The sequence below is a fragment of the Limanda limanda genome, chromosome 20 (genome assembly GCF_963576545.1).
Source record: "Limanda limanda chromosome 20, fLimLim1.1, whole genome shotgun sequence".
In the NCBI taxonomy this organism is placed as follows: Eukaryota; Metazoa; Chordata; class Actinopteri; order Pleuronectiformes; family Pleuronectidae; genus Limanda; species Limanda limanda.
Genome location: NC_083655.1, coordinates 8,178,916 through 8,194,058, shown reverse-complemented (window position 1 = coordinate 8,194,058; position 15,143 = coordinate 8,178,916). Strand labels below are relative to the sequence as shown.

The window sequence follows — 15,143 nt, the reverse complement described above, 5'->3', positions numbered from 1 at the left end:
CTTGCTCCGAGGTCTAAAATGAGGCCATATTCCCGAGACATAGAGAAAAACGAACTTACAACGTCCACAAGCTGAATGGAGAGAAACTCACCAGAACCGAACCCGGTGCTCTCACCCGGCCAAGCCTCCTGATGCAAGCACTGCCCTCGGAGAGGCTGTATCCCTCTGACAGCTGCCCTGCTGGCTTGTGTCTCTATGGGGATTTGGCAGCGGTGTGTGTGTAGATAGCTGTGCCTCTGTTGCCTCCGAGTGTTTTAGCCTGAAATAGCGCAGCCGTTTAGAAGTCACCCAGCCAAGTCCCTGAGCCCTTCACCATGCAGACATCTCTACCCCCCCCCCGCCGCCCGCCTAGCAGCCCAGTGACCACACGACCCTGCTCAGGGGTTTGGCCGAGTCCGACACTTCGTCACGACTGTGCTAAGTTTCTCTTTGTGCACGCGGCCACTGGAACGTGTCCAGTCTCACACTGCTAACAGCTGCACCTGGTCAAACGTATGCCTCATCTCTATCTCTCTGTGTCTCCCAGTGGCGGCTGTGCTCAGGGCCGAGATCGCACCTGTCTCGGGGGTGAAGAGGGATTAAAGAGGCGGCTAACATAATGTCAGCCCATTGTCCTCTCCACCTGAAGAGAAAAGAACAAAACACCCACCAGTGGAGCACTTGTATATCCTGAGGGAGGGTTGTGGTGCACGGAGAGGCAGGTCAATATTTTAAAATAGAAAATGAACTTTTTCCACATAAAAATATCCTCACTGCAATCCGTCGTCAGATATTTGAAATGAAGCCAAGAAGTCCAACTCCATTAAAAATTAATTATCTGAAGCTCTAGTCTTAATATCTGACTTCTCACAGGTAAACCAGTTTATTCTAGAGATATCCAAATAGATGTGTATGTTTCAAATGCTGTATTTCCCACATTTTATAAATACGTACATTGTTGTCATTGCAGGAGTCTCTTCTATTTTTCAGGTGTATGTCAAGTTTACCAAAATTCTGACCTATTCGCATATGGGTGCGTAGGTGCACATATTTTAAACAGAGAGGACGTGTGACTTGGAAGGAGGTCATCTGCTTCAAAGTGGAGAAGCCATCCCTCAGCTGAGGAGGTCAACGACTCCACCGTCAGAAATACTGTCCTGTCATCTCTTCCTAGGAGATTTAACAACCACTCAACCAGTCACACAAGCATAAACGTAGCATGAAGTTATGTATTTTAAAACTCAAACACAAGCACTTTCTCAGATAGTATAATGATATCTGGATGTTTTTTAACCTTCTTATATTTGTCAGGCTTTAGAAATCAGTGGTCTCAATACTGATCCCACAGAAGTTAAATACCTGGGTCAAGTACAACCAGGTCCTGTTGTTTCTTGGCTAATCTTAGACGTCATGTATAATATATCAGAGGTTTACTGTTTTTTTATATCCCCCGTACGGCTGCAGCGGTTTTGAAGGTGCGGCACTTTCTCCTCAAAAAACACATCCAGAGCTGCTCAGGTTGCACGAGCTGCACAAAAGCTAAAAGCACGTTCTCACAGAAACGTGGTAATTGTGAAGCTTAGACGCAGAATGCTTGTGATAACTGTATTTACTCTCATGCAACTCAGACGCGGGGGGGGGGGGGGGGGGAAGAGAATCTCCCCCCACGGTTCTCAGAACGCAGACAAAGGCCTAAAACATCTCACGCTGAGGTCACACACAAATCCGCCATTGATCGATTTCCTGGGAAACAACGTGACGTGAACACGTTTGTGTGACAGATGACACGAGGTTGATCCTCTCTCTCCTGTGGGAATGGACCACGACAGTGAAGGTGGATGAAGGGGGGGGGGGGGAGTAGAGAAGATGGCAGACTATATTTTATGGAGCTAAATGTGTAATTAGACGCTCAGAAGAGACGACAAACTGCAGACAGGTCAGGAGACGCCTCAACTGTGCATGTTCCAGAATGTGTTGCCAAAGCACTTAATGGTGATTGAAAGCAAATTAGCAGCAGAGCAACGACCATGTAGGGAAAGTGAAGGATGTGACTTTGCTCTCTAATAGTAAACAGACCTGTAGGTCAAGGGGTTGAGGTCACGAGATTTTTTTTAGATGTGTTTACAGACAAAATATTGGCTCTGTTTATCTGCAGAGGGGAAGGTTAAATAAATACGAAGAACCGAGCACCTCTGATACAAAAAACCCTATTTACTATCTGCGTCTTTTTCCTTTGTTCTCTTCTGCATGACCGAGCAAATCACGGCAGGAATGTGGCGACGCTCTGCTCCACTGTTTGTGCTCGGACTTTCTTTTATTTTTTCTTTCATCAGTTAACAATAAGTCTGTTTGACAAGTTCCACTGAGGCGAAGGGAAACAAACAAAAGCTGAGAGTGAGATCACAGAGATAAGATGGATGTTTGTGATGGGTTCAAGCACCGGAACTGCGACACAAGAAGAAGAAATCTCAGGTCGTTTCCCTTTAAAAAGATCCAACAAGTTCACGTGGAGCAAGATGAATGTTTCAGAATCCGCCATCCTCCGAGTCGTGAAGTGCTCAGGTTAAAAATAACGCTGCAGTGGTTGGTTTCACTCTGATTTAATATTCTCGAGGTAAAGTGTCCCCTCGAATAACCGGCAGGGCGCATGGGATGAATTTGCTGAGTCAGCAGAGGAGACGCATCCTTCCTCCATCCTGCCAGAGGGCACGTCCTGACATCTATTGGCCATGTGACACGAGGTGTTCTGGGAGTATAATGTTCCCAAAGCAGGGGGGTGGTAGGGATCTTGGAGGAGGGGGTTTCAAATGGATCTATTTCACAAACAGTCATCAATTGAAATAACTATTTATGATATGCTACAGGGTGGTTTACTGACTGATGCAGTCGCATTCTTCTTTGGGGGTTAAAAAACTATATCATATGTCACCAAATATAGAAACTAGACTTCTAAACCTAGGCCGAGGCCCGACAGTCGCCTAAACATGCCGGAGGAAACATGACCTTCCCGCTGGGAGGTTATCAACTGATGAAGAGGAGTTCAATATTCATGATAGATGAAGGCGTGGTTCACAGATGTTTTCAGTCACATCCCACTTCAGCAGAATTTAAACCTTGCTAGCTCCAATCTTGTTCGACTCGCTAGTTTCAGAGCGTCTACTTTCCTTTACCTTTCTAAATAAACCAGGTTTCTAATATGATTTTTTATATTTTACAGCACAGGTGCATCCAGCAACAGCTCATCTGCACCAATCAGCAGTGGGATCACTTTCACTTGTGTATTTTTCTACCTTGAACATTCAGACAACCTCAGCGTGGAACATGTTCATGATAATAATCCTAATTTATATCACACGATTGCCTAATATTATCAACGCTACAGTACAACAGATGTACACAACATATCTGGGACTGTAACTTCTGTAATCTGGTTAACTGCTGATCGCTTAATCGATTAGATGTTTGTCAAAATGGATAAAACACTAATGACCAAAGCGACATCTTCAAAATCCACACATTCACTTCACAGCGATAAGAGCGAGAAACTAGAAAGCAAACATTTCCGGTGATTTATCGATTATTAAAAGATAGTTTCACAGATTCCTTTCGACTACTTGCTGTAATTCACACCAACGACAGACTAGGAGAATCTACGAGTGTTCACCTCATCTTTGAAGTAGTTTGATGATCAATAGATTCATGAGCCTAAATCCCACAGTGAACACATTAAAGTTGTGTTGTTGCTGTTGCTGTACTTTCACTCATGCATGAACTCGCCCCCCCCCCCCCCCTTCCATAGGCACACTTGCCACAGAGACATCTTTGTTGTGCTGGTGTCACCTCCTGACCCCGGAGACAATAGAGACTCCATCCCGATGAATGAGTGATGAATGGATGAGTGGAGCTGACCACACCTTGTCCTCTTCATGACTCACTCGTCCACTGAACTCGTAAAATGAATAAGGGGACATGATGAGGTTCGAATCCCGCACGTTCATCACCTGATTCCCGTTTGACCACAGAGCCGAGGACAAGGAGTCAACACGCTGCATCCGGCCCGGGGCTCGAACGTGTGTCTCCCGCTGTTCCTCCGGGTTTCACCTGGTTGTGAAGACGAGGAGACGAGAAGGAGAGGAGAAGGAGACGAGGAGGAGACCAAGTCCCTGCAGCCGGAGGACACGTTCCTGTCTCTCTGCGGCACTGTCACAATAAGACACCGGCTAATCACCGGCTAATGGTCTCCGGAGACACGTCGCCTCCTTTTGCCTGACTTTTGTTTTCTCGGAGACTCACAATAACAACGACAGCAGATTATGAAGAGTTACTTACTCACCGGTGTGTTTCTACCTCAACTCGTGTGTGAATGACCTGCTGCTTCACCGCTGTCACTGCGCCATCATGGAAACTACTCTTACCCTAACCCTTTCAAAATAAAGGCCTAGAGGAAGTACTCAGATCCTCCCCTTGAAACCCAGAACAAGTGAAAGCTGTATTTTTAAACGTATTATTATGTGTATTATATCTGTTTCCTATGTAGTTCATTTCAAATGCTGTTGTATTATTTTATTATTTTATTTTTAATTTTGTATGATGTCATTATTTTATATTCCCTCTGATGTTTTGTGTTCTTGTTTTTATTGTCCTCTTTGTGAAGTACTTTGTAAAAGCTGTTATTATTATTATTATTATTATTGTTATTATTATTATTATTAGTAGTAGTAGTAGTAGTAATAGTAGTAGTAGTAGTAGTAGTACTAGTAGTAGTAGTAGTTCAAGTACAAATACATTAAAAATACGAAGCCTGCAGTGCGAGTATCGTAAAATAACCAATACTATATTAGAGGATGACCTTATAAGTAAGTTAAACATACCAAAGCACTTTATAGGCTGATAGAAATATAGATTTGTATAGTCATGGATTTGGGCCTTTATTCTGGAGGTGACATCTAACTGTTTCCGGTCTCCCTTTGATTATTTCTGTTACTTTGTCACCATCTTCTCCAAACTCAAGTTCGTGCGCCTGCGTGGACGATGATTCACATTTCTGATGAAAGCCCGAGGGAGGACGACGTTCCCGTTATGATGCAGAAACATGACCTCGAGGATCTGAGAGTTCGTCTGCGTGATGAGTCATCTACAGTTCAAAGTTACTTCAGGAGCTCAAAGAAAGTCGAATAGTCATTGTCCTCATCATCTGAGCTGAAACAATGATAAACAAACTTTATATAAACAATTAAAGCCCCAAGTTGAACTGGTTTCACTTCCTCTAATGTGAGACGTTGCTGTTTCACTTGAATAGAGTGTAAAAACTATTACAATTTAGGAAAATTGTAACAGTTTGCGCAAGCACCTGCCTGCCACTCCTTTCCTGTTATTAGTCATACCATATAATCCATTGCATTAGCTGACACACAAGTGACCACATCACAAACTGACTAGTGGATCCTAGCCCGGACCTGCCTGCATCCTTTTCCATTTATCTGACCTTTCTGACCTCCTACCTGTTGCTTGTATTTGAACAAAGACCAAGTGAGCCTTTCCTTTATTCACCTATAGGGGTCGCTGTCTCCTGCTTTCTGGCAGTGGGTGACAACTCCTGCGTAGAAAGACTTGACTTGTCACAACTCACTTCCACTAAGTGTCCCCGGTGAAGGATTCCAGTGAAGGGTTCAACAGCTCAGATCATAGACTGTCAGTGTGAATGGGAAACAGAAATGTCTCGGCTGCGTGTTGCGTGCGACCACGCACACTAACCACGCACTGCTGTCCACATCATCAAGTGTAGACCACGCGGTGAAAAGGTTATGTCAATTGAATAAAAGTTGTAAAACGAAGCTTACCTCCTTTTGGCAATAATTGGTGCTGTCTTTTGTTGTTCAGGAAATAAACAAGCTTTTGTATCTTTTCAGATTGTGTACATCTTTCACCTTTGCAGCATTCTAACACATCAAAGGGATCTAGGACCACTGACACTGGACATTAAAGAAAACTGACAACAAGGAATTCTTTGCTTAATGAATCCTATGAAGTGTTCTTTTATATAAAGCTTGGATGGAGTTTATTAATACTAAGTCAACAAACAAGTGTTATTCTTTCAGCCTTACCCTTTTATACACAAAAGTGACACTGCTCAGTTTTTATCTTTGCAGGGAATGAATTTCATCATTCAGTATTTTATGTAATCCCCAATAAATCCTTATTTGAAAATGTTCCTTGATATTTTAAGTATTCATTAAATATCTTGCATCAACGTTGATGATAAATAACCACAACATATGGCGATATTTTACAAATCTCCCTCACATTACTTTATTTGCCTTGAACATTGTAAAAGTTGATAAACGGTCACAAAAGTTGTATATGTTCTGATTATAAAGATGGTAAAATCTATATGAAGAACGTGGGCGACCCCTGTTGGATTTTGTTTTGTTTGTTTCTCTTTCTTTCTCAGATTTATTAGTTTTTTGTTGTTTTGACCTTGTCCACTTTGTCAACAGATTTATTTTTTTATTTTTTCACTTTGTCTACATATTTATTGTTTTATTTTTCTTGCTTTGTCCATAGATCTATTTGTGTATTTTTTACTGGGATGACTGAGGTCAGAGGTCGGGCAGTGGTTAGGGGGCGGGACTTGACTGGATTGGTCAGAGGGGATGTGGGCGGTGCGTTCTCTCCACGGCGCTGATTGGCTGCTGTGCTGTGGACTTCCTGTCAATCCTCAGCTGTGAGGGGGAGGAGTCAGTGCGGCTAGCATAGCAAGCTGCGCTGCACAACCAACCAGGAAGTCAACAAACTTCCTCACAAACACCAGTTTCTCTCCAGGTTCTTCTCCACGGTGAAGCCGAAACAACGACATGAGCTCCGCGCCCTCTTCGGTAAGCTACACGTCACCTCCATGACACTGTGATGCACAACATACATTAGCCTGCTAGCTTGCTTTTAGCTGTATCCTCGCCATCGCTCTCCCAAGGGCTAGCAGCAGTTAGCCGTCATGCTAACGTCGCTTGTTGTTGACAGCCTCCACTGTACCCAACAGACACAACAACACGTTATCGTTAGCTCGGAGCTAGCTTGTTGGTTTGCAGTCAATTCACTGACATCCCTGGGAATTGATGCGTTTTATGTCGACACTAAAATCATAAAATATCCAGAAGTTACTGCTGGAAACTGCACGTCAACAATTTAACGGCACTGCATGACGCACACACAAAGATAAATAAAAATCTATGCAATGCAATTTAAAGGCAGCAACGTAATGTAATCGAGAGAAAACACTGATGTATTTGGGAGAAAACTCTAATATAAAGAGTACACATTTCATAATCAAAGCAGAGATACTTGTATGTACTATAATGTAGTAACAACTCATACAACTGTAGTAAAAACAGTAAAGCACATTCAAAGATGATATTCATTATATTTTGCAGTCCGGATCAGTCATGGCAGAATGAAATATAAGCTGATAGTCGAGCCTAAAAACAGAACCAGAATCCTTATCTTTTTTATGAAGTCAGTGTAAGAGCAAAGTTTACCTTGGTTTCTGAACTGTACAATGAATGATTGAGTTCTCTTATGTACCGACAGCTGTGTGTGATCAGTAAATTAGGAATCTAAAAGATAACGTGTGGATAATTGTTTGTACAGCTGATGATGATACGTCACACGTCGCAAAAGTTCACAGACATGCAATAATATGGCTCTTAATGGAAATCTGCTAAAGACAGTATGAACGGCACAATCTCCCCTTCAGTGGCCTGTTGTTTTCACAATCACTGATAAGGGATAAAACAACCGCAAAGCTAGTTTAGTCAGCTGGTTCTTACGGCCTTCATTGGCATGTCAGACAGCTGTTTACGAGCCTGATTGATTTTGTGTTGCAGACTGTCGGGGAGCTATTCCTCATCCTCAGTGAGATGGGCTTCACGGAGGAGCAGATCCAGGCAGCTATGCAGGCAGGACATTTCTCTGTGCCCGATGCAGCTGAGTGGTGAGTGGACCCAGAGCTTTGTGGTTATTGCCATTCATTCAGTAATGTTCTTTTCACTCCTTAAGGAAAACACCCTTCAGTAAATTGCGGTGTCCCTCTCTCATATGTTAATAGGCTCTTGCAGGGTCAGTATCCACGGCACAAGTTGGTCAAGCAGTCACCACAGCCGGCTGAAAACCCATTTTCTGCTTTCAACCCACCGAAAGAGGCAGCAGGCACTTCAGAGTCACATCCGTCTCCCACTGGAAGCGGAGGTATGGCACCAGAAGTTTTGACTTTAGAGTATCAAAGTTGTTTTCTTGCTTTAACTTTGTCTAGATATTGATAAATGTACGTATTAATTGCAATAAGACATTGTAATCAAACCAGTACTGTTTAAAATGGCCAAAGAAAGTAAGTTGTCGGATACAAAATGATCTCATTGGACTGTCTCTGGCTTTAACAGCATCCCCTTCACTGGTGTTGAAACCACAGTCCCCAGAGCCGCTCCCCCTTGAGTCGCGCATCAAGCAAGACAAAAGTGACTTTGAAGACCATGAGAGACACCGTGTTGCTCAGGAGGCCAAGGCAGAGAGAATTCAAAAGAAACAGGTCAGCTGTAAAGAAAGGAAGGACTTGTGACGTCTTCCAAACAGAGCTAACTCAACCAGACTGGCAATGGAGAACAAAATCTCTTGAGGCAAATGTCTGATTCTTATTTGTGGAATTGAACCTTGTATGTGTCTTGTACTGGCAGGAACGCGAATTGGTGTTAAAGCGGATAGCTGAGGATCGGAAGAGCCAGCAGAGGAAGATCCACACCAGCCCAGTCACTGAGACGTCTCCTCCTAGTGGTCAAGTGCAGAGGCTTGGAGGAAATATTCAGACTAATGTCGATAACAACTGCATCCTCATGGTGAGTCACTGACAAACCTTATTATCTGATTAGATGTGGCAGAATTACAAACAGACAAATTACAGAATTGTGGGTTTTGTGCTCTGCTGCAGATTCGGCTGCCGTCCGGTGAGTCGATCCGTGAACGCTTCCCAGCCGATGCCCCTCTGCGCAGTGTCATGGAGCACATCTCCGGACGCCACCCCTCCCTACCCTCCTTCTCCCTCCTCCAGGGTTTCCCTCGGAAGCGTTTCGGGGAGGCAGAACTTGCTTGCTCTCTGCGCTCTCTGGGCCTAACACCCAATGCAGCACTGTGTATTCAGACCACTCCTCCAGAAACGCCTCAGGATCCGCCGAGTCCTGCAGATCCACCGTTAGCAGTACAGAACGAGCCCCCTCCATGCGCTGAGCCTCCCCAGCCTCTTCAGCCCCCCCAGCCTCGTATCCCTGTCATGGAGGGAGCAGAAGGGCAGGACATGGTTCTACCTCCTCCACTACCCAACCAACTGTGGGAAGAGGCCGTCAATTATGCAGGGATCCCTGAAGCTGGTGCTTCACTGTCTGGACCATCTCACTGCTGGGGTAAGTATTTTATCTTCTTATACAGAAAAAACAAAGGGGGTGAAGATTTACAAACACACTTACTTATGCACCTCAGACATGTTTTTTCTTTGTCAAAGCTTGATTGCTGCGTATTATTATATTAGATGCGTAGAAAAACACAGGATGTATAACCTTTACTGCAGCCAGACACCAGGTGTTGATTGAGATAACCTTGACGATGTCATATTGTCCATCTTTAAATACAGTCTGTTATGTTAACCTTTGACCTTTTTTAAATGAGACTTTTGTTAATCTTTACCCTTCAGCCCATGAGTCACTACACGAGTGACTACATTTTCCCTCTGGCACATTACAGCTCGTCCCAGTTTGCCACTATGTGCTCAATTAGTTCAACAAACCAGATTGTTGGATATTATTTACATATTATGTAAATAGATGCTTTATGGTATTTCTGGTGCCCCACAGGACGAGGCCAGAAGCTGGTTCCTGCTAATGCAGAAGAAGCTGCAGGCATCGAGGTGGATGAGGAGCCAGAAGCTGAAGAGGAACCACCTTACATGCTGAACGGTACTGCTCCCTTTGTCTGAGGTTGATACTGACACTTCATCCCTCCCTCCACCTACGTTTTGCTTTCTTTCCCCTCCCTTTCACCCCCTTCTTCCTGTTTCCACGTCTCCACGCGTCATCCTCTCATATCAGAAACAGATGGCCGTGGCCCCTTCACTCTCAGCTGCTGCAATAACTCTCATTCAGTTGTATTCTCCCCCCAGACGCCATGTAGGGGGATACAGTGATCTGTATATCCATCTGTAATTATGTTACCTGAGTAGACATTTTTCATGCAACTTCACAATCATGTCAGTCAGGTAGAGAAGTGGTGCCTCTTGATATTTTGCATCTTTGAGAGGATATTATGACTTCTGTTTACTACGATAGCACCAGATTATCTGTTCTATGTTTTGTGTGCCGGGGGTTTTCAGTGTAAGAAAGATTAGGATTAGGAAATATGTAAGTGAATGCCCCTTTCTGTCAAACATACAGTGCTGAGCCCCACCAATCAGATCTGAGTCCTTACTGCTGGTCAGCCAATCACATTCTGTCTTTCAGCATCTGTGGTTTTGATATAGGATTCATTGTGCGTTCAGGACACAGAGAGAAATTATATTCAAGGTTGTAGCTTTCCATATCAAGAGAATCACAAATCCAGAACAAAAGATGCGGCTTCGATGTGTGGAATTAAAAATTGCGATTCTCTGTGAAAACAGTGGAAACATTTGAGGCTGTAAATAATTTGGTTTGTGGTTCAGTCTGATGATATTGGAATAATCTTGTGAACTACTTTTTGTCACTTGTGTAATTCCCAGGAATGCCGAGGCTGCCCTTCTTTCCAGAGAACCGGATCCGAGTGGGATTTGAGCCAAGGCACCACTGGCCAGAACAAGGCAATCGACTCAGGTAGGTGTTGAGACAGAACGCCACTGATGTAATGTGAGAACTGTAATGTGCATGTGGTGAGACTAGATTATATGGATGACAGCAATCAAAATATACATGTTACTGCCTTGTAAGCATCAAATATTAATTATTGTTATAGGACAGATACTAAAGTGCATTGCAGCTAGTTGTCTACTTCAGTCTGATGAAATTCAATGAATACAATGTTATCCCAACGAAAACTATAACACGACTAACCATGCATTCGGCTCTTGGCCCAGTAATTTTGGGCCAAGATATAAATGCTAATGCTAGCATGCTAACATGTACAGAGTGACAGTGCTAATGTGCAGATTGTGTGATGCAAATGTTAATAATGCTCACCATCTTCGTTTGGTATTTGCTGTAGTGTAAGTGGAGCTGAGGCTGACCCGCTTGGTAGGTAAGTGGTCATAAACGAAAACAACTTTTTGAGAGCAGTGAGCCTGGATGTACTCGCACACTTTCAACATTATTTTACATTAAACTGTTTCAGGGAGGCTCCAGCAGTGGACCCAGCGGAGCCTGAGGGAGCAGGAGGTCGGAGGGGGCCCGTGGCTGCAGGTCTGGCTGCGGTGGAGCGTCTTCAACGTGCCGCGCAGCAAGACGACCCCAGCGCCTCCCAGGGACAGCCATCCCCCCCCAAAAGAGCCTTCAGGACCCCCAGCGTACCGTCCCTTTGTGCTTTGGCTACTCGAGCAACCGTGCACCTCATGACCGGTGAGATACAGCTCTGTGACTCAAAGATTTTTAAGAAGTGGGGTCTTGTTGCCTTGTTTACTCACTGTGGTCATTCCTGGCTCTGTCTCTACTCACTCAGCTCCCAGTATGCAGTACAGCAGCAGTCTGGCCTGTCTGACCCCGGAGCTAGCAGAGCTCCTGCTCAACCACATGTCCCGTGAAAGGCTCCTTCGTCCGCGCACCCTGGAGCTCTTCTTCGGCTGCCCGTTGCAGAAGTTTGTCCTTAACTGCTACCCTTACTCCACCAATGAGCTCCTGCGGCAGTTGAGGGTCTTTTCGGCGCTCAAGCATCTGAGTCTTGTCAACTCACCTCTAATCACTGGTATAAAGCTTTATCCTGGGATGTCGTTTCTGGACTGGTTTGGTCAACATCTGTGCTAATTCATGTTTATCTCCTTCTAGACTCTGGTCTATCAATCCTGTCCAGCCTGGTGAAACTCCAGCACCTTAACCTCGCTTCCTGCAGTAAACTCACGGACTCCTGTCTGCAGCACATCAGAGGTCAGTCTTGTGAATGAGGCTCAGACAGTTATTATACAGGGATAACAAATTATGCAACACCGCTTCACCAGCAGCTACAGTTACGTGCAAGAATGCCAGACCCCCAAACATAAGCTGCTCTGTGTTAAGTGCTTGTATTAAGTGTTAAATGAGGTTATGATTTTCTTGCTTTCAAAGTATTTTTCTTCATCCTGTGTTTTCAAGGTTTGAACAGTCTGTGTTTCCTGTCACTGGACCATACCAAAGTGACCGACACCGGGATGGTGTTATATCTGCAGTCCGCTCCGTCCTGCCTCTCTCAGCTCAGCCTGAATCAGACGGCAGTGACAGAAGCCACGCTGGCAGCCCTTCCTTCATGTGTACCACAGCTGCGACTTCTCAGCATCAAGCAGACAAAGGTACATCAGCTCTTCTGGCACTTTTTTTTTATCTTAGTATTGTTTTTAGCAACGTGTACTGTTCTCTAATGATCTTTCTGTGTCTTATTTTCCCAGGTTGAAGATGTGTCCGCTTTGGCCGAGCTGTCCAGCCTGCAGACCCTCAACCTGGACGGGACACGCGTGACAGAGGAGTCACTGAAGAGCCTCGCCAACCTCCCTTCCCTGTCGTCCCTCAGTTTGGCGGAAGTCCCTGTTGCTGATGGCAATCACGCCCTTCAGATCATCTCAGGTCCGTAACTGGGCAGGAACAGACGAGATGAAAAGAAAACGCTCCGAGTCTGTGTGGAATCAAACTCTTATCGTGGTTTCTACTTCTCCTCCCCAGGTCTCAAGTTGACTCACCTCACCCTCCCTGGACGCCACTTGGTGAACGACAGCGGGTTGGCATACCTCTCGGATCTGTCCCTGCTCTTAGAGTTGGACCTGACAGACTACACCCAGGTCACAGACCAGGGAGTCAATCAACTCTCCACCATGAGCAGGTCATTCCCATACTCAGTAACTGGTATACTGTAATGAACACATCTTACTGAGTACTGTTACAACAGGGATGTTGAAGAGTATCTTGTGTATATCGTAGGTTGAAGAAGCTGTCCCTCAGCAACACTCAGGTGACGGATGCTGGGCTTCCCTCTCTGCGCGGGCTGCAGGAGCTGCAGGAGCTGTGCCTGGACCGAACAGCAGTCACAAGCCGAGGAGTGGCTGAGCTCATCGTCTGTCTGCCGCACCTCCAGGTCATTTCCTCTGCTGGAATATGTCTATTTAACTGAGGATAATCTTAATTCTGACCCTGTGTGATGATATCTCATAGAAAACCCAGTGTACATCACATTAACACTGGTTTTATTTTATCCCTGGGTTACCTTGTCATTTAAATGGGATCAACCCCCAGCTTTTAAAATGAAAGCGTGAATCTCTGCTCAAACCTGTCAACTTAATTCCAACGTTGACCACAAATCCAACCTGCTTTGCCTATTTAGTAAAATGAACTCTTTCTCTCTCTGTGCTCCTGTTCATTGTACGTCTTTCTGCTTGTTGTAGGTGTTGGGATTAGCCAGCACTCAGGTGGGAGACACAGTAGTGAGGAGAGGTGTGATCCGCTGCAATCAGCTTGTCAAAATTAATCTCAGCCGCACACGCATCACTGACCACGGTAAGCTCCTCCCATTGCATCTGGCTCATCCTCTACACGCACACTCGGGTAATCTCTGCCTGACTGGGACCAATGTCACCGTGTGTGTATCTGTCCTCCTCAGGTCTCAAGTTCCTGAAGCACATGCACCTAGCTCAGGTGAACCTGGACGGCACCGGCGTGAGTCCGATGGGGATCGCGAACCTCTCCTTCACCAACATCAGCAACATCCGGGCCAGCAACACCCGAGCCATCCCCCCCGATGAGGCGTCAGACGAAGAGTGGGAGGCCCAGTGAGCATCGATCCCCACCCCCCCCTGCTGGGACAGTCCTCTCATATTGCACCTGAGCGCGCCTCTGACTGCTGCTGTCCTCTTTTACCCCCCCGCTGCCTCCAGGATCACCTGGGAACGGCGTCACCAAAAACACTCCTTCAACTTGCACTGTTTCAACTGCGACTAGCGCCACTAATCTGTCAATCATCCACGCTACGTTGAAACCTTAAATGGGAGGCTTGTGTTTAACAATTTGGCCGTTAATAACGTTTACATACTGTACATAGAATCAATCAGTATTTACTCACACACACACACTGCAGCCCGGGGTCTCTGGAGGAAACCACCCGACAAACGTTAAAGCTTTATGTGCAGCCTCGTATGTTTGAGACAACAGTGATAGGCAGAAATGTACTTCTTGATGGAAAAGTAACATATAACACAGCATGTATTTTCAGACTGTAATGAATAACAGATTATTGAGACTAGAATTTAAATGACAAACTATTTAACTAATTGTCTTTTGAACCAAAGGTGCTTGGTTCAAACACAGATGTCCACTACTGTTAAGTTTGAGTGGATTTAAAACATGGGCTGTATAGAGAGATGGACGATATGTTCTAACCTGTAGTGCAGTGGAAACTCTTCTGCTTCACTTCTGTCTTCCATCTTAATCTACAGCCCATGTTTTAGATTTACCAAGAAGCTCTAGTTTATTTTGCTATTAAATGCCCAACATCAGTTTTATCTGAAGGGGCGTTAAACAATGAAGGAGATTTAGGAATAATTTTTGGTTTTTACTTTTGGAATCAGACCCATATGGATATTAGGTGACTTGCTTTTTTTCCAGACTGCATCCTGGAGATGCATTGGCCTCAATTGATGTTTATAAGTGGCTTTTTCAGATTCTTATTTTATCAATGTTACTTTGTGAAGGTTTCTTTGAGGCAGCCGAGCCATTTTCAGATACTTAGTGAGAAAAGTATATTGTAGTGGCTATAAATATGTAGATGGTTATTTATGCAGCCTTGGGGCTCACATCAGAATCCAAAGCAACTTATCATTTCAAGTTCTGTCCTCATTTCCAGATGTTGAACAGTTCATTTCCCTAGAAGCCTTTGATTTGAAGATACCAGCACTGTATTCATTAAGAATAAAAGAAAACATGTGACTAAAT

The 15,143-nt window shown here is 44.7% G+C and overlaps 2 protein-coding genes across 2 annotated transcripts in view; one reads left to right on the top strand and one right to left on the bottom strand.

The window, feature by feature from the left end:
* slc4a2b (solute carrier family 4 member 2b) overlaps positions 1-4,352 on the bottom strand; it is a 33,259-nt gene extending 28,907 nt beyond the window's left edge. The window contains exon 1 of the mRNA XM_061093426.1: positions 4,313-4,352. The gene's annotated coding sequence lies outside the window, so the exon portion shown is untranslated. The remainder of the gene's footprint in view (positions 1-4,312) is intronic.
* Positions 4,353-6,725: 2,373 nt separating this feature from the next.
* On the top strand, positions 6,726-15,142 carry si:ch73-173p19.1 (uncharacterized). Its single transcript, XM_061093712.1, has 18 exons — positions 6,726-6,854; positions 7,860-7,966; positions 8,081-8,220; positions 8,412-8,557; positions 8,703-8,861; positions 8,954-9,422; positions 9,870-9,971; positions 10,769-10,859; positions 11,248-11,280; positions 11,374-11,597; positions 11,698-11,940; positions 12,021-12,119; positions 12,324-12,517; positions 12,614-12,788; positions 12,885-13,041; positions 13,140-13,293; positions 13,601-13,712; positions 13,816-15,142. Exons 1-18 carry the CDS (start codon positions 6,834-6,836, stop codon positions 13,986-13,988), a joined length of 2,799 nt encoding a protein of 932 aa, XP_060949695.1. The 5' UTR covers positions 6,726-6,833; the 3' UTR covers positions 13,989-15,142.
* Position 15,143: the final 1 nt, after the last annotated feature.

Excerpts from the sequence above, each read along its gene's own strand:
- si:ch73-173p19.1 (XM_061093712.1), top strand. The coding sequence starts at position 6,834 with ATGAGCTCCGCGCCCTCTTCG. Across the intron at positions 10,860-11,247 it reads GAACAAGGCAATCGACTCAG|TGTAAGTGGAGCTGAGGCTG; the intron begins GTAGGTGTTGAG and ends TATTTGCTGTAG. Across the intron at positions 11,598-11,697 it reads AACCGTGCACCTCATGACCG|CTCCCAGTATGCAGTACAGC; the intron begins GTGAGATACAGC and ends CTACTCACTCAG.